Source organism: Melospiza melodia, chromosome 3 (genome assembly GCF_035770615.1).
Source record: "Melospiza melodia melodia isolate bMelMel2 chromosome 3, bMelMel2.pri, whole genome shotgun sequence".
Taxonomy (NCBI): domain Eukaryota; kingdom Metazoa; phylum Chordata; class Aves; order Passeriformes; family Passerellidae; genus Melospiza; species Melospiza melodia.
In genome coordinates, this window is record NC_086196.1 from 20,165,070 (window position 1) to 20,188,048 (window position 22,979).

Here is a 22,979-nt window from a genome sequence, read left to right on the forward strand (position 1 = left end):
GAAATGGTGAAGAGAGAGACAGAGACACGAGGAAAATAAAGTAAGAAAATGAAACTGAGAATACTCTTGAAAAAAATTGCGATGAGATTGAAAAAAGAGTGTAGCAATGCACAGCATGAGAAAAAGCCATACATAAAAATAAGTTACTCTTTAAGGGGACAGAAGAGACAAGATAATACATTCTTAATCATAGTGGCAAATGTCTTTTGGCTGAGAAGAGCTGATGCTTTAAAATTTACTCACTGTCATAGCTGAAAACAAAGACAAAATATTAAGCCCCTTAAGTTGTGGGAAAGGAGAGATGGATGTTTCCCTAAATACTTTCTCAAGCTCAGGAAGTAAAGCAGTTCATCCAATGTTCAGTCTTGCAAGGAGAGTCCTTCAGCACAAATACCTGGTGTAAATAGTGAGCTGCAAGGAAAGGACACGTGGCCATGGCCATACAAACCAGATCCCATGGGTGAATATCTGCCTTGCTGACCAGCAGTTGTTGTCTCATATCTCCTGTGGTTTCATTTCGGACAAAGACCATCTCACACTCAGGTCAGCTACCACAACACTCAGCTTGGTCTGTTCCCTGCATGCAAGGAAAGTCCTGGGGCCATCACAAGTGCCAAAGTCCTTTCAGGTGACTGGATGGGCGTGATGCCTGCTGGCAGTTACCAACAGAACATACTTAGAGATGGAAGTGGCACTGTACCAGGTGATAGTGAAGGAGTCTTCCCGTACAGTTCCTGAATACTTTCATAAGAGACAAATATTTGGATTTGTTCGTTAGGATCTGACCTGCTTACACCTGCTTTGCCTTTTGTTTTTGTTCAGATTACAGCAGCTCCTTTTCTTACCATTTTTGAAAGATGAGTGAACCCTCTGCTTTGGCCCCTAATGTGCACAGTGGGATCAGTGGCAGTGTAGGTTTCTTCTGTCTCTGTGCTGCTGAGGACTGCTGCCATGTGAGCAGCACATCCAGTCCAGTGTCCTTCCTCATCCCGTGCAGCATGGGGGGCCAGGATTTACAAGCAGCACAGCGTGCCAGCATTCTAAAGTAGCTTTATTAACAGTCCTTAGGGATTACCTCTCTACATCCCTCATTTATCTATTAAGTGAATCTTTTAGCAGAAAACGAGGGCCGGAATTGAGTCTGGTTTCAGTCTGTAACTCAGCATTTATATTTTCTGAATTACTTCCAAGTGAGCTGGCTCCTGATGTCCCCAGCCTTTCTTTTGCCTCACATTGGACACAAAGTCCCTTTGCAGCTCGGCGCTGACTGGTCCAGTTGAACCAGCCTGAGCCCAAGGCATTTGAAAGTAAATCTCTGTTCAGTGCTGTAGGACCTTGTCAGCTGCTCAAGGTTCAGCTTAGTACACAGCAAATAGAAGTATTTCTCCTGTGATACTTGTATTTACTTTCATTTTTAGGTAAGAACTACATTTTCAGCTGTATCACTGGCAACTTTCATTAATGCTCCTTGTTGAACAGTAGCTTTTTCATCTTTGTACTTTACTAACGTTGTAGAATTAAATGGGTTTTTCTGTCTTTTTGATTGTATCCTGATACTCTGTCATGTTTTGATCTCTGTGTAGTGCACATAGAAACTCCTTGAGGTACAGACTCCTGGGGAAGGAGGGTGTATGAAGGTGTATATTTTCTTTAAAGGATGCCTACTGTGGCAGACCCCCATATACTATGCTACTGTGAAATAGTAGTAATATAATAACTATTCTGTTTTTTACTTTATTTTATTATTTTATTTTATTTTATTTTATTTTATTTTATTTTATTTTATTTTATTTTATTTTATTTTATTTTATTTTATTTTATTTTATTTTATTTTATTTTATTTTATTTTATTTTATTTTATTTCTTCCACATTACCTTTGTAATACCTAGAAAACTCAATTTTGTTTAAAGTGTATTGAGAACTCCAGGTAAAGAGCAGGAAATGGCAACCTACAGACACAGCAAATGGCCTGAAGTACTAATACATTTCTGACTTTATACAGCAACTTTTCCTTAATCCGATCACTGGTTAATTTAATCCTGTTTCCTTTGATTGGATCCCCTGGAACCAAATAATTTGTATTGTGTTTTAGTCTGGTATTTCTGATCATTGTCTTTGTTAATTTGATCAGGATTGATTGAAGCAGTCATTGAAAGTAAATCATATAATTAATCAAATGCAGTATTAGAAAAGCAGGCCCTCAGTGAGTCTGTTAGCTTTTACCTCTTGTTTTTCTTCCCCAGTATATGAAGCTTGGACTACTTTTAGAAAAAGATTATGAACTTTTTTATAGCATCCACAGCTCAGTAGTAGAAAGGGAAAGACATACAGAAATATCTATGTACATATGCTTATTTAATTATGAATAGAATAGAATAGAATAGAAAAGAATTAGTTAAGTCAGAAGGGACCTACAGTTATCATTCAGTGCAACTTCATATCTCCTCTCAAAGCATCTAAATGTCACAAATTCTGTGACCCTTTCTGAGACAGGTGTGTTTGGTGGAAGATCTTGCTTAATGGCTCAACTTTCTTGTTAACTCTGTGATTTTAAGAAACTCAGCATGTGATCTATGTTTGAATTTGGCACAGAATCATCACTAAAAACCAAAATATGGCTATGTGCTTTATTCTAATAACATCTGGAAAATCTGGTAGAGCCAGTCAGCTGACAGTCACTCCAAAAACTGTGGTATGGGCAGAAAGGAGATGGTGGATTCTCAACAAAGATAACTTTGATTTCCACCTGTTGTGTGCAAAGCATACCTATTGGGGTTTTTTTCAGAGTAGGTGTGTGGTCCCATTTTGCTTCTTCTCTCACTCTGATCAATAGCTGTGACCAAAGTTGGCCATTTTGATCTGCACTGTTAGATATTGATAGATTTGTGTTCTAACTGAACCTTTATTACAACAAACCAAGGCTCAGTTTGTATTCTGGAGGCAAAGGTTGTACAAGAACTGCTTGAACTCCCCTTGCTCTTCTGAAGGCCACAGCAAGTTCAGCAGGGGACAGGCTGCCTCTTCAGGGGTATTACCTGCAGTGACCCCAGGCTGGCCTCCCTGGCAGTCCATCCAGGGGGAATGCAAGGGCACTGTCTGCCCTGCACCCATCCTAGCAGGAATAGCAGCTTCTGATGGACCATGACCTGCAGCAGCGGAGGAGGAGAATTAGGAAGATCAGATAACGACTTGCTGTTGTAGGTGAGGTATCCCTACCAAAGGTCGTTTAATTTTAGTCTGTCCTTCCCTTCATGGCTTACAGAACTAACCTGTGTTATTTAGTGCTCACAATAAGCCTTTTCTCCCTCTCCCTGTCACCTTGACATTTCTTGAGCGGCAGATTATTTTTAGAGGTGGTTTACTTTGTGTTAACTTCCTGGGAGAAAAGAGAGTGTGAGGTTTTATACTTTTCGTAACATGAATTTTCTTTTAAAGATATATAACAGGGCGTTTTCAAAAACAGAAAAGTCTTTGGCCAAACTTGCATCCGTGCTGGATTTCCTCTTCTTAATTAGTCCAATGGCTCAAATTGGACTAGATGCTTAGAATAATTTAATCTTAAAAGAATAAAAAGTAAAGGAATGTATATGAATGAAGGAGATGTAAGTAGAGCCTAATCTTGATGGTACCCATTTATCCTTGGATGACAAAGGAGTGTTTAGCATCACAAGTTGCTGTGAACACAGTAATACTAAAGGATCTTCCGATTCACACCCAAAATGAGAATGAGGTATCTGGAAAAAATGTGCGGTGATGTAGCACAATTCTGACAGGTGTACCAGTAATGCTAGACCAAGCTATACCATTATCAGTTTTGCTTTAAATCATGTGGCTGTGGACAGCAAAGTATGTCTAATAGCCATTTGGTAGATTTATATCTTGGGATGCAATGTGTTTGCCATAAATCTTTTAGAAGGATGGTGGTTGAGGCACCTGAGGCAGTCATGCTAGTCCACGAACCTGTTCTGCTGAAAGAAAACAGGAGAACTGGGCAGCTTCCTATTGGTAGCACAGAGATACAGAAACAAAACAAGCAGGAACGCTTTAATGTAAAACCTACAGAGCAGAAGAATTGAACAAAACAGTCACTGTGTTTCCAGAAAAAACATATATTAGCAGTCTGTTGTAAATCAAATTAAATGTCTACCTCACTGCCTGATCCTGCACTGAAGTTCCTGTGTTAATAAAGCTCTGAATCTGAATGGAAATAGGGTTGTGTCTTGAGACCTCATTCCCAAAAAGCATCTGCCAGTCATGTCTGGTCAGAAGAGCTTGGGGAATGTTTAGATTCTTTTAGGAACCAATGGGATATTGATGGGTTCGAGCTGGTTTTGCACAAACTTGTTTGAATCTTAAAGGGCATTTTCATCTGTCCACACAGAGGAAAATGTCTTTATAGCAGAGGAAAAAAGTTTTAATAAGAATCATTGAGATCTGTGATTTTGGATTAAAAGGGAATGCAGTATATTATTGTAGTGTTTTTCACTGTGAAATACATTTGTGTTTCCTCTACACAAAAAAAAATTTAACAAGACCAGAGCAATTACAAGAATACCCAGATTTTCGATGTTATCTTGGATGTAGAAAAAGGGATGGATTATTAAAGTGTATAGTGTCTGAGAGAAATAGCACTCTAATGCCGTTTTTCACATCTTAATTTTAGTGCCTGCATAACTTACCTTTCTAAGATGCTCTTAATTGAACATTTCAATAGAATTTGAATAAAGTCTAATATATCTGGGATTCCTCCTCCACTTCTTAAAATATGATGTGAAATTTATTAGTCTTAATGTACATATCCCAGAGCTAATTGTTCTATCTTGTAAATCAGTTTCTCATCTTTTTTATGGCTTTTACTTTCAGATATAAAAAATTAAATAAATTCTTGATTGAAAAGTCTTTTTTGTTTTGCAGTAGCAAAAGGGGGAGGGGGTCAGCTTTGTAAGTGCAAAAGGATTTTTAGTTCTTTTTTTAATTATTTACAAATGCTGAATTAAAGGACAGCAGAGTTTAAATTATGCATTAAATTAGCATGTTACTGATGGAAGACACTCGAAGAAAGTTGAAATTTTTAATTGCTGTGATCTAAATTCAGCCACAATTTAATAGCTTAATTGGTATTGGTGAACTTAAGGCAGTGATAAACCCCAACCTATAGGCTTATTTTTCTTTTTGCTGTGAAAGGTAAGCATGCTGTTTCTACAGTACTGTCTGTCCTTTTGTTTGAGAGTTGACTGAGTATACTTTGATCCTTTTTTTAGAAAAAGAATTCTCTGTTCTCCCTTAAAGAAAGCTTCCTGAAACCTGGATCAGATTATGGAAACTAAAGTGAGCACACAAAAGTGCTTGTTAGAAAGTGAAATATATGTGCAAACTAAATGTGCCCTTGGTGATAGCCTTATTGATCAAGCCAAGTTAATAAATCACTAATATCACGCAGCACTGTTCAACACTCACAGGCTTATATTGGTTTTCTTTTTTTTTCCCCTTTCTTTTTATGTGCCTGCTGTGTAGGCAGAGAACATGCACTTTCCTGCCACGGACTGTGTACTGCAATTGAAATACTGAGTTCAGAGGGCTTGAATGTAGAATGTTGGCATCCAATGCAAGAAAAAGGAACTTTTAGAGCAGTAACTTACTGCTGGGATTGGGGCATTTTGCTTCTTAAGTATTCCTCTCTTTCTTTCTGATGCTTCAGGCCCTCATCCAGAATGAAATTTGGGGTCCTGTTTGGATAATTAAAAGAATTCCATGGGAAATTTGGCATGAAAATGCCATATGGAGTGACTTCTGAGCCTACCAATGGCCAGCATTTGCATTCAAGATAAATGTTTCGTTTTCAAGAAGTCAGCCTTTAGGTTCTTCTTCAGTAGCTTTGCCAGTACATAAGGGCAACATCCTTTGTGCACCCTTGGGATTCTGGTCTGACAAGCACTTACTCCATTACTGCCCATATTTCCTTAAGCCCTCTGACAAAAAGCACTTATGATGAAGTGGATTTATGTGCCCGTGCCATGGGATGCCTGCAGGATCTCTGAGAGCCCTCTCGCGTTGCGCAGTGCATGTTCTCTGTAGCTGTCGCGTTGTTCCCCGTGCCGCGCGTTTTCTCCTCCGTCGTGAGATGATTTTGCGTTCGTAGCTTTGCTCTGATTTGGGGTTGATCTGCATGCAGACCGTGTTAGTAGAGGAGGTTCTGCTCAGGCTAAAGTGGGGCTTCTGTGCTCGAACCCAGTGTCGTGCGCTGATGTCCCTGGTGTCCTGGAGCAGCAAGTGTCGCAGCCGGGACCTTGGTTCGATACCTCAGCTCCGTTCCCTGATGTTCTCGCTGAGAAATGAAGGCAGCTGGGTGAGTACCTGAGCCTCTGCTGGTGCAATTTGCCAAGACAGAATACAAAGTAGCATTTATGAAGCACTTCTTGTCATTTCATGGTCCTGCATTCATTCCTAGCTAATGATTGGAGCACTGGTGTGAGAGCGGTGGTTGTACTGGGCAGTCAGCCATGAGAAAGAGGTAGACACCACCTGTGGTCAATTCACAACCCTTTTCTATCCCATCTTTCTCTGTTCTTTTCCATAATCTCATTCCTTCTCTTTCCTTCACAAACCTGCAGGTAATGTGGATGTGAGCCTTAGAAAAACTTGATGAGAGAGAAGCAGCTGACCCTTTCCCAGTATGGAGTTATCTTCCATTGCATTGTCAAAGCGAGGGAATTTGAGCTTTCTTATTTATCAGAGTAGCCAAGGCTCGGTCCCAGAAAGTTTGGGTTGATTTTGGTGTTGGGAAGAAGCTGGACATGCTCATACATGTGCCTTCTTATCAACTCCCAAACTGAGTGGTGAGAAGCTGTGCTCTGCGTGGAGCCAGGATCAGGGCTGGGTAAAGGTGCTGATGCTGTGCTCGTCTGGAACTCCTGTGAATATGTGGAATGCACCTCACTCAAGAGAGAAGCAGCAATATGTTTAATTTGTTCAATAAGTTCAGTGGAATTTAACAAAGTTTAACAGTGGCTTACAAAGGTTAAGTAAGTTTGATGGTGAGGTTCACCTTATTAATTACTGCATGGAAGAAGGGCACAAATGCAACTGAGTTAGAATCAAGGCAGAATGTTTTGCACAGCGACTGGAGATGGAAAATGGTAAGGAAGACTCTCCTGATGAGTCATGAGGTACAACATGGTGGAACTTAGGTGCAGCCAGGTCCAGTCTGAGTCTCAGACAAACGTCTATATCTAATGAAAGAAACACAAAGAGTGAGGAAGAGTCTTCTGTTGAGTCACAAAGTTCAGAGTGGACCCGCTTGCATTCTAAACTCCTTATAGAGCCTTGGTACAGTTAGATCCAATCAAGGTTTCAGACTTGGACAACAATTACATCTAATGGAATGATCTATAATAAGTTGATAATAATTAATATTGAGTAGCTACATGAATTAGTAATGTTTCATTAGTATTAATTTAGGTTCCTGACATATCAGCCATTGGTTAAAGGTCTCGCTATCTCAAGGAGCCTTCTTAAGAGTTGTCCCAGCTCAAGGAAGGATCACCGCCATGCAACCAGGCTGCCTGGCCAGAAGAGCTCAAGAAGGCTCGCTTAGGCTGTCAATTTTCTGGAATTAAGCCGGTTGGGTTATAGTCCAATTGCATGTGATGGAAAAAGTATGCATGTCTCTTCTTGTATCAACAAATTTCTTTGCTCCTTGATTAATGAGTCTTGGAAAAGCCACCAGCTATTCATGTGTTAATCGCACGATCAGTGTTCCAAGCTCATGTGCATTGATGCTCACTGTGTCACTGTTTCCTTAATGGTTTTTCAGAGAACAAGTTCACACTAGAGAAGTTCTTGGCCTGGACACGGATCAGACCTTTACTTCCTTTGCAACCTCTACCGAACTACCCCAGTTTGGTCAAGGGGTGGAATGCATGCATGACAGGGATGTGGGCCCGCTGCACTCATGGGTTTCTCCATGCCTGTATCATTAACCTTGAGGCGGGGAGTGTTTTTAAATCTGCTGCAAAGTGAAGACTTTACCCCACTGCTGAGCCATGTGTCTCTGGTCTGTGCATGGTGCTCCGGAGTTCGCCCTGACTGGTGGCTCCTCGCTGGATGGTGTTTAAGGAGTCTAAGTATTGAATTATTCTGTCTGCTCAAGAGGGAACTTAGACTTCTTTTGTCTTTTATGCAGGGTAGTAACATTTTTCCTATGAGTTAACTGTATTACTCTCTTTCTTGCGGCTCCCACATTAGTTTTGGGAAGAGAAAAACAACGCTGTGTCATCACAGAATTGCCTGGTGATGGGAACTGTAAGGTAGATGAGTTCTTTTCTCCACCCATGAGCAAGTCCTTGAATGAGGTTTTACTGCAGGGCTGTTCTTTCTGTTCCTCTTATATGCTGGCCTGTCAATATCTCTTAGGTTTTTAATATGTTACAGTACATTCATCTCTTAAAACAACAGTTTAATTTCTGTAGCCCAGCCACACAGCCAGTGCTAGGGAGATATTGCTGTCATCAGTGCATCTTTAAAAGCTCTGCTTCCATCCTTAAGAGCTACTTTGGCCATGGACTAAACTCAGAAATATACTTGGGTCCTGTCCAGCACCGTGTAGGAATTTGCTCCATATAAAGATTTATCCCTGTATGGTCAGATTTTACATGCACACCTACAAATAATACCTGATTCATGCAATATTTAACAGTGTGAACTACAAATTAGACCATAAACTCTTTGGTGCAGAGACCACTGAACTTTTTAGTGCATCAGACACATTCAGACTTCAAACCCAACCAGGGCCACCAGTCATTACCAGTTAGAGGCATAGAGAACGGCCTTAAAAGGAATTCCCTCATTAAACTGAAGTTGCTTTTACCCATAACAGGCCATAAAACCTGAATCTGTGGGAGGGAATGTTTGCCTCTGTGCATGCATGCTCCTCAACCTTTTTATTTTCAATGGGAAGAAAAATAGACTGGGTTGCATATTGGATACATTACCTTGGTATTAAGCTGCCATTCCCAATCTTTTTTGGAAAATTGGGACAGAGATTCGCTACTTCTCATCCATCACTTTAAATGAATGCCTTATTAAAACAGTTTTGATTGCTGGGAATCACAAATAGTATCTCTCTTTCCAGATTAGTTTGTTTTTGCTCACGAAACTGTTAGAATAGGACTTAACACACTGAGCCATAGCAGGATGTATGTCAGTGGTTCCACAAGCTCTGGGGAATTTGCTAAAATGTGTTTGTAAGTCCTTTCCAGGAGGTGCTTGGTGGTGTTGAACCTGGGGAAGATTCTACTGGAATTTTTGTTGTTGGATTTTTGTGTTTATTATGTTGAGTTCTTTAAGTCCACTAGCATACTCTTTGATGCTCTTGGTAGTACAATAGATTTTATGTTTCTACTGATGTAAAAAAGGTCTTACTAGACATTTAGATCTTATTTCATTACAGATTTGTAAAGCTTAGGGCTTAAAGTCAGACTTAGTTGTAGCTATGCTTCCTCAACACCTAAGAGTAGCCGTATACAGCCATGATGCTGTATAGACCAAATCACTAATTCCCAATCTTTAACATCATCTGATGGCTGTGAACTCATGAACTTTCTTGTAGATATTCTGAAAAGCCTCATGAATCTGAAGGTTTTAATGTTTTAATATAATAAGGTTCAGTCGACCAGCTGTACAACAATTACTGTTGCCTATGGGCCATGGTTTATGACTGCTTGAGCTGCAAAAAATTGACAGTCTGGCAACTTGTCTGTGTTAGTCTCATGTAATTCCAGAATTGTTCTGTCTTGCTCTCTTCTGCCTGTACATCTGTATTGCAGTTAATTTCCTTACAACTGGGAGACTGCTCCCTTCTGGAGTTCAAAGTGGCAGGTGGTGAAATGCAGACTTCAGCTGAACGTTTTTATTGGTTCTTAATGGTGGCTTCAACTAAAGAGGGAAAAAAATCCTGAGATTTTATTTTGGGGTACTCTATCCATGACAAAGAGCCCAAATCGAACATTTTACAGGTGCTAGAAAGATGCTGATGATTCCTTAAGTAGTCTTTGTAGTCTGCCAGGAATTTCAGGCAATTAACTAGCCAATGCTGCTGTTGACTAGCCAGGTTTTAACAGACCTTTTAGAAACCTTTTGGTCGTTTCATGTAAATAGACTTTTGGCAGAGATGTATACCCAGTAGATTTTGTAATGCATTTCCTTTTTTCATGTGTTCCATGTTTAATTCAAACAAGCATCTGACATGAAAGCTAAAGATAAAAGTGTAACATAGTACAATTAGTTTCTGTGAAGTCTGTGGATCACTAATGGAACACAGCTCTTCCCCCTGCACAACTAGCATAATACAGGCCATTTTTTGGTCATTTGTGTTGTACATTAAAAGCATCAAATAGAGCACTGTCGTGGGCCTGAGCGAATGGACAGAAAGTTCCTTTGTTTGATAACGCTGGAAATAATTTCACTTTCCAGAGACGCAAATGGGTAATTGCTGCAATCAGATCAGAGACATACAGCACTTGTAATGTAACCCTTCATGTATTAAGAAAAATAAAGCAGAAATTAGATCAGAGACCAGAAGTATGTATACATTTTAAAAGGAAGTTCAGTGAGCTGTTCCTCTCTTTCCACCGCCATTACTGTCTGTGTTTCATGGATGTGTGTTGTGATTTCATACCAACTCATCTCTGGCACTTTCTGATCAAACGAACACAAGTTCAGGAGTGCAGTTTGAAAGCAACTTACTGGATTTGTATGTTTAAATCCACTGAGCCTCTAAGAAGCAGGATTTGTGAGCATGTTTAATAAAATAAAATTGGTCATTTAGTGAAAGTGAAGGAGAAGCATTTATTGATGGCAAACCTGATAACCTCCTTCCTCTTTTTTAATGCTCAAAGTATGGACTTTAGATCTAGTTTTGGCTGCAGACTTTACCACTTTCACATGTGTTGTCTGGTGTGGTGCTCTAGGGTTTTTGGAAAACAAGTTCCAAAATAAGCAACTGGATCTTTTGTAGGATTTAGCAGAACTGTACTTCCTTCTTACCCATTCTGGACAAAACATACAGGTTCTTTTAAAATTGTCGCATGTGTGTCATTCTGTATTATTTAAGGTAGAGGAAATTTTTTTTTCTTATTTTGTATCAACACAGTTTTAAAGCAGCTTGGGAATGTAACAAAGTTAAACAAGATGCTGCCTGTCTTGACAATGCCTCACAATAATGACAGCTGTATATTTCAAACCCACTGGGTAAGACCCAGTTGATACAACAAAGAAATGCAACACACCGATGCCACACGTGGAGCACACAGGGTGTGATTTGAGTCATGAATCCTCCTTTTGGTTTCTAAAAATGCCCATTTCTCTATAGTGAATGTACATTTTTTAAAGCTTTGCTTTGGAATAAATATTGGTATTTCTGGGGGGCATATTTTAGTTGATATATAGGCAGAGAATGGTGGTGGGTTTTTTCTTTATTTATGTATATATTCATTTATTTATTTATTTTTCTACTGCAGAGTGCTTTGGCTGCTGTTAAACAGTTTAGCTAGACCCAAAGGGATACTGCTAAAATGAACTGGTAAACCACCAGCAGTGTTATATCCTTTTGTGTCAAAGACCTTGTACAATGTAAAAGCTAAAGGTATTCATATTAATCATTTTCTCAGGACAATTTATAAATAGAAAGCATTTCAAAACCGAGACTTATTTCTTCCCCTCCTGCCCTTTCTTCACCATGAATAGACCAGAGCTCTTAAAGCTCTTGACTGTCTGCATGTTCTCTCTTTATGTCTTTTCTGACTCATTATTATTTCAATTGCAAAAGTTATAGAGGTAGTCAGAATGGTGGGGACAGAAGTAAATGTGAATCTAAAACCAGATTATCATTGTCCTTGGTGCAAATAAAATAGAAAAAAAATCCAGAGAAATTACATTAAAAAACCAAAAAACATAACCCCTAAACGATGGAAAATAATAAATTCATGACTTTTGAAAATAAAAAAAACAATTTCAGGAAAATATATATTAAAATCACATTTCCCTGTGAACCTCTGCATTTAACAAAGTATAGCATGTCTAGTGGGGGAAATATTCCCATTGTGGCTTCTGGGAGCAAAGAGGGCAGCGCAGCAAAACCTTGGTCGTCTATTGAGGTTTGCACACACAACTCCTGAGTCCAGGAGCCCGCAGAGGATAAAGCGCAGGTAGAAAAGGGTGTGGGTGTCAGGAGAGATCAGAGGCTCTTGGGTGAAGGGGGGAACGCTGGAGCAGGGCAGGTGCTTGTGGGGGTGCTGGTGGGGAAGGAGGGCGGGCAGGAGGAAGCAGGTGCCTCTGGTGGGTTTGCAGAGAGGAAGAATGACAGATTGGCTTGGGGAAGGTGTGCATGTATTTGCAGAGGGCATAAATGGGTTTGCTAATAACTTCCTTTCATGCGTTGATTGAGGTACTGGTGATGGGTGAACAGGCTGCTGGTGTTGACAGAGATTTCATTGGTACAGTGTGACCCAGGGCATTTATGGAGCTGCTGTACCCCCATCTCTGAGCTAAATTACTTCCCAGATGCGAGGCAAACAAGCAATCACTCAGACTGGTCTCCTGTTCTTTATGGCTTCACTCCTCAATACTCATTCAGCAATAGGCAGCTGGTTCCGTTTGCTTGGTTTAGAGGTTCTGACACCAGTAAAAACAAAACAAAACAAAAAACTTTTAATCTTCCAGCAATGAAATACACAGCAGACTTAAATAAACGAGACCTGTTGGAGCACCCTTGTTTTCTAGAAGCCTTTTCTTCAGCAAAGGCGTGATTGTTTGGGAAGGCCCCCTGAAATTGCAGCAGGGGTCTGGTGTAGCATTTAAATCCATGTGATAGTTTCTTCATCAAGAGATCTCTTTCAGATCATGTCTGCTTTGATGATTATTCAGCCCAAATCCTTCCCCTCCTTTACAGTTATTTTAACCTCTCTGAAGACCTGCCAACATACCCACTTTAGCAGCCAGTGACGTTATGCTTTTTTTTATTGGCATTCAATTTCAAGGGTTGATAGACAGTAAATGCGAAGACTTCTCTTTACTGTTCTACAGTAATTTGTCCTACAGTTGTAAATAAGTCTCTCTTGTTCTACCTCCTGCTAAACAAAACTCGCTATTTTTGGAAGAAATTGAGCAAACAGAAGATTGTTCCATTTTATGTAGCTGCCACTGAGTAGATATTACCATATCTGGGTTGTTGTTTGTTGGGTTTTTTTTTATTTTTATGGCAAATGAAGTGACTTATTTCTGAAAATACTAGTTTGTTGTGGATTTTTTAAGGTAGATCTATTAAATTTCCAGAAGCAATTTTTTTTCGAATATATTGTATTTCCATACAGACATCTCATGCAAGCCAGGAGGACAATCACAGAATCACAAAATCACAGAATTGTTGGAGATCATGTAGTCCAACCCCCAAATGAATGATATTTAAAGATCTTAGGATATCCTCTTGGACTGTAACAAACAAGCAAGCTACTAGTTATGAGGAACCATAATTAACCCCAATAGTCAAAACATTTTTATTCTGTATTTTTCTTTCTCTCTGGTAGACACCTTGCATTTCCAAGACTGAAAATCAGCCTCAAGGACTTGCAACAAGCGTCAGGTGGGGACAGACACCCATCAATCAGTCCACGCCCTGGGACACTGATGAGCCTCCATCTAAACAGATGAGGGAGAATGAAAACCCAGGTATGTCTCTAATCTTATTTGTAATTCTACCAGGGAAAATCGTTCAAAGCAAATTCAATGCACTATCTCCATTTACCTCTGTAAATTAGACTTCATTGTGAGCCCTTTCTTTATTCTTTAGCAGGGGTTTTCCCTCATTGTAAAGACCCCTCAAGTTTCTTCTGTGCTGGGGCTGATACAAATGTATTAAGATGCTGCAAGTTCATTAGAGTGGGGTTTTTTTTATCCTTTTCTGCCTTCACTGGAGGGAAAGGCACTCTGTAATACTTTAAGACTTCTTTTATGTCCAGAACTACCTGAAATGATTTCCAGCTTCCAGACACATATCATACATTGTGCTACTATGCCAGACGCCTAATTACAATGTCTTTGTAGTGGCTGGAGCACCATTATTATACACACAGAGTGTTTGTCAGGGAGCCGTGAAAGCACAGCAGGGAAAGAGGTTAATTTTCCTGGAAGCGTGTGCTTAAGCTGCATAAAGTGCGAAATACATAAAACCGCAAACATGCCGCGTGTCACCTGATGAGTATTTTAACAATTGTGCTCACATCGCTGCAGCAATTTTACGCACTTACTGCTTGGGAAGGGCTCCAGATCCCAAACTGCATTAGGTGTAGTGCAGCAGGGCGTGTCAGTGCTGTCCACGAGTGCGGGAGGGGAAGGATGAGGGTGTTGATGTCTGTTCTCCCCCATGCCGAGCCCACCGTCATTGCCGGCCTTCCTTCGTGCCGCAGGTGCAGCGCCCTGGGTCACCACGGTGGCAGCGGGCAGCCAGCCCGCCCTCATCACGCACTCCTATGGGATGACACAGCCACCCACCTTCAGCCCGGCCGCCAACGTCCAGGCCCCCGTCATCGGCGTCACACCCTCCCTCCCGCCGCACGTCACCCCCCAGCTCCCGCTGATGCCGGGCCACTACCAGCTCCAGCCGCAGCCCTCCCAGCCCCTCAGCAACATGGTGGTCAACCTCCAGAGCCAGCCATTGTACACCAACAGCCAGCCCCTCAGCATGCCCTCCATGAGCGGCGTGGGCCCAGTGGCCCACCCAGGCCCCGGCGCGGTGGGCAATGGCCACCTGGCCTGCCCCATGCTGCCGCCGCCGCCGCCGGCCCTGCCCTCGGCCGCCCTGCCCAGCAACGCGCCCACCACCAACGGGCAGGCGGCCGCCCCGCTGCCCCCCAACGCGGCCGCGGCGGGCGGCCCGGACAACACCAACGGGGTGCAGATGCTGCGGACGATCGGCGTGGGGAAGTACGAGTTCACGGACCCCTGGCACCCCAAAGGTAAGGCGGGCCAGCTCGGTCCCCTCGGGCGCGCAGCAGGGGCGGGCGGCGGCTGACCCTCGGCGTCCCGGCCGCTCTCTGTGGGCCCGCCGGCTACGGCGGCTGCCTACGCACTTTTCTAAAATGCAGAGCTTCTGTGAGTTACTGACGACAAAAAGCAACGTGTTAGCAGGAGGTACGACAGGCTGTGGGCGAAAAGCAGTGAAAAACAGCTTTCAGGCCCATCAGATAAGCTGGTGTTCCCAAGGGTAAAGCAGCCATCATCCCATGCCTCTCCCTGTGAAATACACCCCATGTTAAGTTTCCATCCAACCACTGTTCTCCTGGCTGCAGTTGTGCATCTGCCACAACAACCTCCTTGTCCAGCCCTTGTCTTCTCCCCACTCTGGTAGGAGCTCAGGCCAAACATAAGTCAAAGCTGACTGCAGCTCAACAGCCCAACATGTTCAGCGTTAAGGGGAAAACTCTTCATTACCATCTTCACTGGGCTCAAATGCTGCAAAACACATGACTGAATAGTCATGAGCGTTCTGACCTTTTCTGAGGAGTACTTTGTAAATGAGCCCCTCTACCAGGTCACAGTGGAGTGTTATTTCCGAGTGTCTTACCCCAGACGCTTCAAAACTACCAATGCTCTCTGTGTTACAAGTTTCTAATTGCATTTGGAGAGTTTTCCCTTCCTCCCTTACGAATCACGATTGGGCCACGTGTACAGGTGAAGCAAAATGGAGCTTCCAAAAATATTAATGCAGACCTATCAGCAAAATCAATTAAATTGATTTTGTAAAAAAACAGCACCTTCATTAAGTCTGTGATATTTTATGTATGCATTTCTATTCAGACACAATCCATGTGTAAATTATTTATTTGCCACAAGCTATTAAGTTCTGTTGTGTAGCTCTGAATTAAAGACAAGGAATCTCTATTAAAAATGATTGGTCCAATAACTCTTCCTGCTCTTCACATAAATTGTACTTTGGTATGTGTAAACCCTTACCAAAGTTCCCTTGAAAAGGAGCTCAGATAGAATCTCAGCAGTACTTTTGTAAAACCAGATATTCAGATTGCTTTTAAGTTTCCAACTCTAAACCTCTATGGTGAGGGCTCTTGCTGGATAACGAGCCTCTGAATTTTTCTTTGAGCTCTCTAGATGGGCCTTAAACGACACTGGCCCAGTTGGATAGCCAAAAATTAACCAACAATTATAAGGGTATTGTTAATTCTTTCCCTTTAAAAAAGAAGAAAAAAGCCCAAAGTCCACAAAAGCAATTTTTCAAGTCATGATTATATGTTACAAACCATTGATTTTGTAGAAGGAGAAAGAAAGGGGGAGAGATTTATACTCTATCCTGGTAGACTGAGTTCTGCTGGATGTCTCTCTCCTCCATGGGAACTATTTGTCTTCTAAGAAACATCATATCCACTTTCCATAGCCACCTATCCCAATTTTCTGCACTGGGTACTCAGATGCATGATCAAATTAACGCAATTTAAGGGATTACTTGGTGTCACTGGAGACATGTGCAAATATACAATACAAGGGAAAACACATAAGCTTAAACCACTTTCAGGGCAGTAATTTGATCACATATCTGAGCCCTAGTGACACTAACCTAGTGAGACAAATGAGCATGCCAGTGACTGCACACTAGAGGTTAGGAATACTCCTAAATGCCTCGCATGCTTAGGGCCAGCAGCATGAGCTGTTATTTACTCTTCCTCCATCAATTAACCTTCAGCAGATCTCTGGCTAGCAGATGAAGTAAACTTCAAATCAAAGCCTAAGTAAAAAGATCGTAAAATATTTAATCAGTCTTTAATATTTGATTTACAAATTCTTAGTCAGCCCTTTTGCTTAACCTGCTGTAAACCCCGGTCTGGCCTAATAGTCCAAGTGCCCCCGAGACCAGTCAGCCTAGGAGATGTTCATTAAGGTGCAGAGCAGAGTTCCTCACTGGAGGATACCAAGCATGCCAGCACTAGATCTGCTCCTGTATTTGGAAATTCCTGTACTTAGGAGAAGGATCAGAAGGAGAATACTAAAACAAGCAGTATTTCTGATCCATGGTAATTGCTGACACATTAACCATACTGTACCTCACAAACTGCAGGCTAGACAACTGTTTTTTCCAGGGATTGGAGAGCTTCTCTGTGACCAGCTATTGAGTTATTCCCATAGTGGTTAAAAGCAAACAAACAGAACAGAATGAAGCATGCATATACAAATGTCTCATAAGCAGGACCTATTTTATAGAGATAAAGTAATCCCTTCCTCTGTTTCCAACCTAGAAAGCCCTTACATCTAAAGCTGTAATTCTTCATGACACATCTGAAGTCAGAGAAGATATATGTTGGATTTGTTTGTGTTGAATGAGAGAGAAACAATCAGGAAAGAGAAGACAACTGGGTGCTGAACCAGACCTTAAAATCTCACTAGAATAAGATTCTTAATATAAGCTCCAGGAGTTTCAATGTGGCTTGATTATCCAATTATTTTATGTTTTAGTTTCTGCCCTCAGGGATTTCAGTCTCGAAAGACTGACTGATTTCACAGTCTTACATGGTAGATACCTTTCTCTCCAATAATGAAATGGAAACTAGGAGACAGTATTAAGCTGTTCAAATATACAAGTTCAAACTAGTTCCCTACAAGTTTCATTTAAATATTCTCTCTCTTTCTTGGGGAACCTTGGCCAGTATTATAATAAGGGCCACTGCTAATGGCCTTGAGATCTATCTCATTATCCTGTGGAACTCTGAATTATTATTTCACTTGACAATCCAGTCTTGTCCAGGTTTGAATAATTGCCCAACTATCCCTTAAGTGAAAGAACAGTTCTTTCTGGTTAATATGATAGGGTTTCTTATATTTTTAGATTTTCTTAGGGAGCTGATTTGAAACATCATGTTTTATTTCCCATATTTATCTTTCCTTTGGCTGTGTATGTGTATGGGCCATTTTATACTGTGTTCATGCAGAACTATATTTCTTCCTCAGCTGTTTCTAAATACACATAAACAAATAAGTTGCCAAAAGTTAAATGCACTGCTGTCTTATTTGCAATAGGTCAAGAGATCTCACGTGATTGAAAGAGTCATTTCCATGGCTTTGCAAAAAATGCATTTTGATAACAAGAACCATGATATAAAATAGATATGTCATTCTCCAGTGTTACAACTATTTTTTACCTAATTCCATTGAAACTATTTGTAAGAGAAATTGTGCATGGATTAGAGAATCGTCTTGGTCAGAATAGGTTATGCTCTTTAAACAGGAGTTAAAGTTAACTACATGATCTATTTACTTAGTGAATTTATAAAGTTGTTACATTACAAGAGAAATAAAATTTCAAAAGAATTATTGCTTTTAGCAATGTATGAAGAACTGTAGAGCTGCCTTGTGAAATGCATGGGGTCTTTTACCATACACAACGAACAGGAGTTTTGGGAGGCGTCTGCTTTGACCTGTAGTTTCCCTTTGGAAAGGATTAATGCCAAATACTCATAGCTGACTTCAAAAGCCATGACACCTTAACACAGGTATGTAACCAACTATTTTAGGACAGAACCAGCCCTTGTTTTCCATCCATGTCCTAAATCTTGCTCTATAAGCTAAAGTTCCAGAGCAATTGATACAGCAGAATATTCAGAAACATAAAGATGTTAATTGTAAATGTATTCGGTGAAAATCCACTGAAGTTCTCATTGCCAAATTTTTACGTGGCTTCTTCAGAAAATACAGAGTTGCAAGGAATATTCAAACAGATTTTCAGGATCTTTAGGCTACGTGATGTGGCCAGCACAAATTGTCACTAGTACAATGTGCCTGCAGGGAAGAGAGAAAATCGTCCCTTCAATTTCTGACACAAGGTACCAGTGTCCTGTGCTATGGCACAGTGGCAGAGACCAATGTAAATGTGCCTGCCAATCCAGCTGAGCTAAACAGAGAGGAATTAATCAGTCTGATGAAGGACTGGAAGAGATTGGTTTCCTTGCAGAAACTGAGTAGCTGAGATGTAGTCCTTGTCTGTCTCCTGGAGCAACATGCTTCCTGATAGACATGCCTTGTAAATCCAAAACTGAGCCCTTGGTGGATACCTATGATATCATGTAGAACATAAACATTCCAGCTGGGGCTCTGAGATCTATTACACATTTGGAAATACACTCCCTTCATACATTTGATATACTTTGAAGCATAGTTTCTAACACAAAAAAATGAGGAAAATACAGGACTTTATTGCACTACTTACTCCTGCAGTGTAAAATTAACCACGGACATCATGGGGTTTAATTTGTGGATGTTAATGGAAAATACTGATGTTCGTTTCCATAGTATTTGTGTTCTATAATTCTTTGGTTTGCAGTCCTTAACTAGTGGGAAAAGAAAGCAGATGCTAATTAGTGTTCAGAGTGTAATGACTGTAGAAACATAACAGTATCAGAAATAAAATCTGAATGTTAATCCTTGTAACACTAATTTCTTAACACTTCATTTTCAAGCATCAGCAAATAGCATAAACTAAACAATAACAAAACTACAAAGGAATACTGTTGCATCATCACTTATTGATTGCACCTTTCACACTTGACTTTATTGCATTGGAATTCTCATTAGGCCTCAGACAATATTTACTTTCCTTAATCATGAATAGTAACAAGGCAGAGTACAACATTTTGTCAATAACTGTCAACTTTTTCTTCAGAAAAGACTGAATTTTCAAAGGGATTTCAGCTTGAACTGCATTTCTGTGAGTGGACCTACTTCCAGACATGAATGCTGGGGGGTGGAGAGTGTTTAAATTCTTCACATAACCTAGCATTTGTTATTCTAGTAACAGTACTTAAAGGATATTGTGTGATAAAGACTCTAGAAAGATTCTTTTCCATTCTCTGCCTTGCACCAGAATACATGGCCTGTGTAACCTTAGGAAAACCTCCCTTTTGTCTAGAAAGGTAGAGAGATAGAGTATTAAAATTATAGGTATAAAATTATATATAAAATTGTATGGGGGGCATGTGTATGTGTATATACATATATATGGATATGTATCCACATAGTTGTAGGGAAGGAAATCTACAATCTACTGCATTCTCTCCAATTGTTTGTAGCAGAGTTAGGTTAGCATGGAAGTGTTAGCATTGTGCATGTCTCTTACTGTGTTTTCCTTAGAACAGTGGTGATTTCCTGGGATGGCCTAAATGGTACCAAGGCACTGATGAGTAGTGGTCATTTGTAAGCTCAGCTTGGTAGTGATGCATACGAGTTCACAGAATCACAGAATGGTTGAGGTTGGAAGGGGCCTCTGGAGGTTGTTTGCTCCAGCTCCCTTGCCAAGCACAGCCATTTAGAGCTGTTTGCCCAGGACCACATCCACATGACTTCTGAATATCTGCAAGGATGGAGACTGCACAAAGCCCCTGAGCAAGTGTCAGTGACCCCCACTGAGGAAACATGTTTCCTCATATTCCGAGGGAGCTTTCTGTGTTTCAGTTTGTGCCCAGTGCCTCTGGTTCTGACAAGTGAGGGTCATGAAAGAAACGTGGCTCCAGCCTTTTTGCACCCTCCCTTCAGGTGCAATTTATAAACAATTATGTAATTTCAATTTATATACATTGATGAGATCCTGCTGAGCCCCCTTCCCTTTTCCAGACTGAGCAGCCCCAGCTGTCTCAACCTCTACTCCTAGGAGAGGTTCTCCAGTCCCTTCATCATCTTCATGGTCCTTTGCTGGACTCTCCAAGTATATCTCTCTTGTATTGAGGAGCCCAGAACTAGACATGCCACTTGAAGTGAGGCCTCACCAGTGCTGAGTAGAAGAGCAGGGCCACCTCCTATGATCTCATAGCAATATTTGGACTAATTCAGCCAGCCCGGAATACCACTGGCTTTCTTAGCTGCAAGAGCATGCTGCTGGCTCATGTTTTAGCTTGTTCATGCTCAGTAATAAACTTAAAGCAAACAGGTCCTCTAAAATCAAATTTTTGTCAATATTAATTACCATCTTCTTTGATTAAAATAGTCTTAACAGGACTGAGAAGTTGATGAGAGTATCTAAGCCATCACTTGAGTAAAAATGAAATACATTTCCCCTTTCTGTGGTCCAAGCAGGGTCTTTTTCATAATTCCTGTCCTTTTAATGTCACTGTTGGTCAGGTCATGACAGACAGAGATTAACTGCACTGAAGAGTCAAAGAGGACTTGTAATCGTCCTAGAACATTGCCTTGCTAAACATACAGCATAAAAAAGGTGATTGAATTATCTTTTGATTGACATCTCTCAGTATGTCAGTGTCTTGAGATTTCACATTTCAACTGGAGGAGGATCTTCTCACTCAGCACCACCAATGTTTTATGTGGGTTATCATAAAAAATAAAAATAAAAATTGGGGCGTTGATGAAGTGAGTCAAAACTCCCTGAACCTGCTTTTAAAAGTCATCTGGTCCCTGCTGCTATTTTTTGTAGGTCTGTTTTTTAAATAAATGTCAGATTTGCAACTGTAGTTTATGTGTTACAAATACAAAGCTGAAGAAGTTTCATTTTACTGTTGCAGATATTATGTCATCATTTGCAGATCCACCTAGTTAATTAGACAGTGATACATTTGAAGTTGTCTTGAATTCCTTCCCACTCCCTAGTTTTAAGTTTGCTTAGAATGTGGTTTTGTACCAAATATAGTTTTGTCCTTGACAGTGGCCATCAAATGCATTCAACATAAGTCTGAGAGGCGGCAGAGTTCTGTTGAATTACTATTTTCTCTCCCGTCCACACAACACTGTATTCACAAGGTGCAAAATTTCTCAGGGGCTGGATGATACCCAAAATCTAGTATCTCTTCTGGCACAGAATGCATAAGTGGCAACTTTTTATAAATACAGACCAAATTTTCAGACAGGCTGCCTATCCATACATATATCCATCCATCCATCCATCCATGTATCCATCCTTCCAAATACTGTCCAGCAATCCATTGCAGTTAGCTGAAACTGCATTTGGATGTTCTAGAAGTTATTAATTGTCAAAATACTTGCAGAGTTGCCATTCTCCTTTCAGAACTCATGTTTCATATCTGGTTTCTTTGACCTTGTCTTCACTTGGTCATCTGTCTCATTCAACTCTTGACACATACTGAGGTGCAACCTTATCTGCATCCATCCCTTTGGGTGCAACAGGAAACATACCAGTTCCCTTTCACTCTGTCCTCCTGTGCCTGGAGGTGCTTTAAAGCTACCTTTCCTGAGCATTTAGTTTGCTCCATAAGTTTGGCTTTTCCCAAAATTTCCCACTAAGATTTCTTCTTCTTCACAGCGGCATAATTCCACTTTTTTTGATATCATGACTTAAAATGTGGACAGTCAAGTTATAGCTGCTACAGTGTCAGCAGAGAATGGGGACTTCACACTCAGTCCAAACTCAAAAAGCTAGGTCCGTCCAGCACCAGACTGTGCATTTATGTATGTACATAAATGTTCCCAAAATGGGCTATTCTGTGACCTCTGGAGATCTCCAGAGAAGCAGATTTATTAAATTGCAAATGAGTTTTGGTTTCCTTACAAGAAAGTGGAAATGCTTTTTTTCAAATCAGCAGTCCTCCATGGAGCAGTGTCTAAATTCTGAAAGAAAAAGAATAATTTCTGTCTCACTGCATTCAGAATGAGAATTATTCTGTCCCATGTTAAATTAAAAAAATCTGAACAAATTTGTGAAATGCAAACATTTCCAAACAGTGACTTTTCCTCACTTTACTGTGCCTTGAGATTGCTAATGATAAGCTCCACTGTCCCACAGTGAGGCGGGCTTTGAGTCATGATCAGTAATAACAACAGTAATAATAATAATATAGGATTACCTAACACCTCGAATCTTCTGAAAAATATCATCAGGGATGAAATCATCAGGAGGTAGAGGGTAGATAAGCTTGCAGAGATGATTACTCATAGACAAAACTTCCACCATCTAGATGTGCAA

The 22,979-nt window shown here is 40.7% G+C and overlaps 1 protein-coding gene across 4 annotated transcripts in view; it reads left to right on the forward strand.

Moving 5' to 3' along the window:
- The window catches only part of KLHL29 (kelch like family member 29), a 387,440-nt gene that overhangs the window by 236,312 nt on the left and 128,149 nt on the right, over positions 1 to 22,979 (forward strand). For 3 of the 4 annotated variants that reach the window (XM_063150912.1, XM_063150913.1, XM_063150914.1), the window contains 3 exons: positions 6,234 to 6,347; positions 13,582 to 13,723; positions 14,461 to 15,009. In XM_063150912.1, coding sequence (XP_063006982.1) covers positions 6,234 to 6,347; positions 13,582 to 13,723; positions 14,461 to 15,009 — 805 coding nt within the window. The remainder of the gene's footprint in view (positions 1 to 6,233; positions 6,348 to 13,581; positions 13,724 to 14,460; positions 15,010 to 22,979) is intronic. The other variant, XM_063150915.1, reaches the window with a different exon arrangement.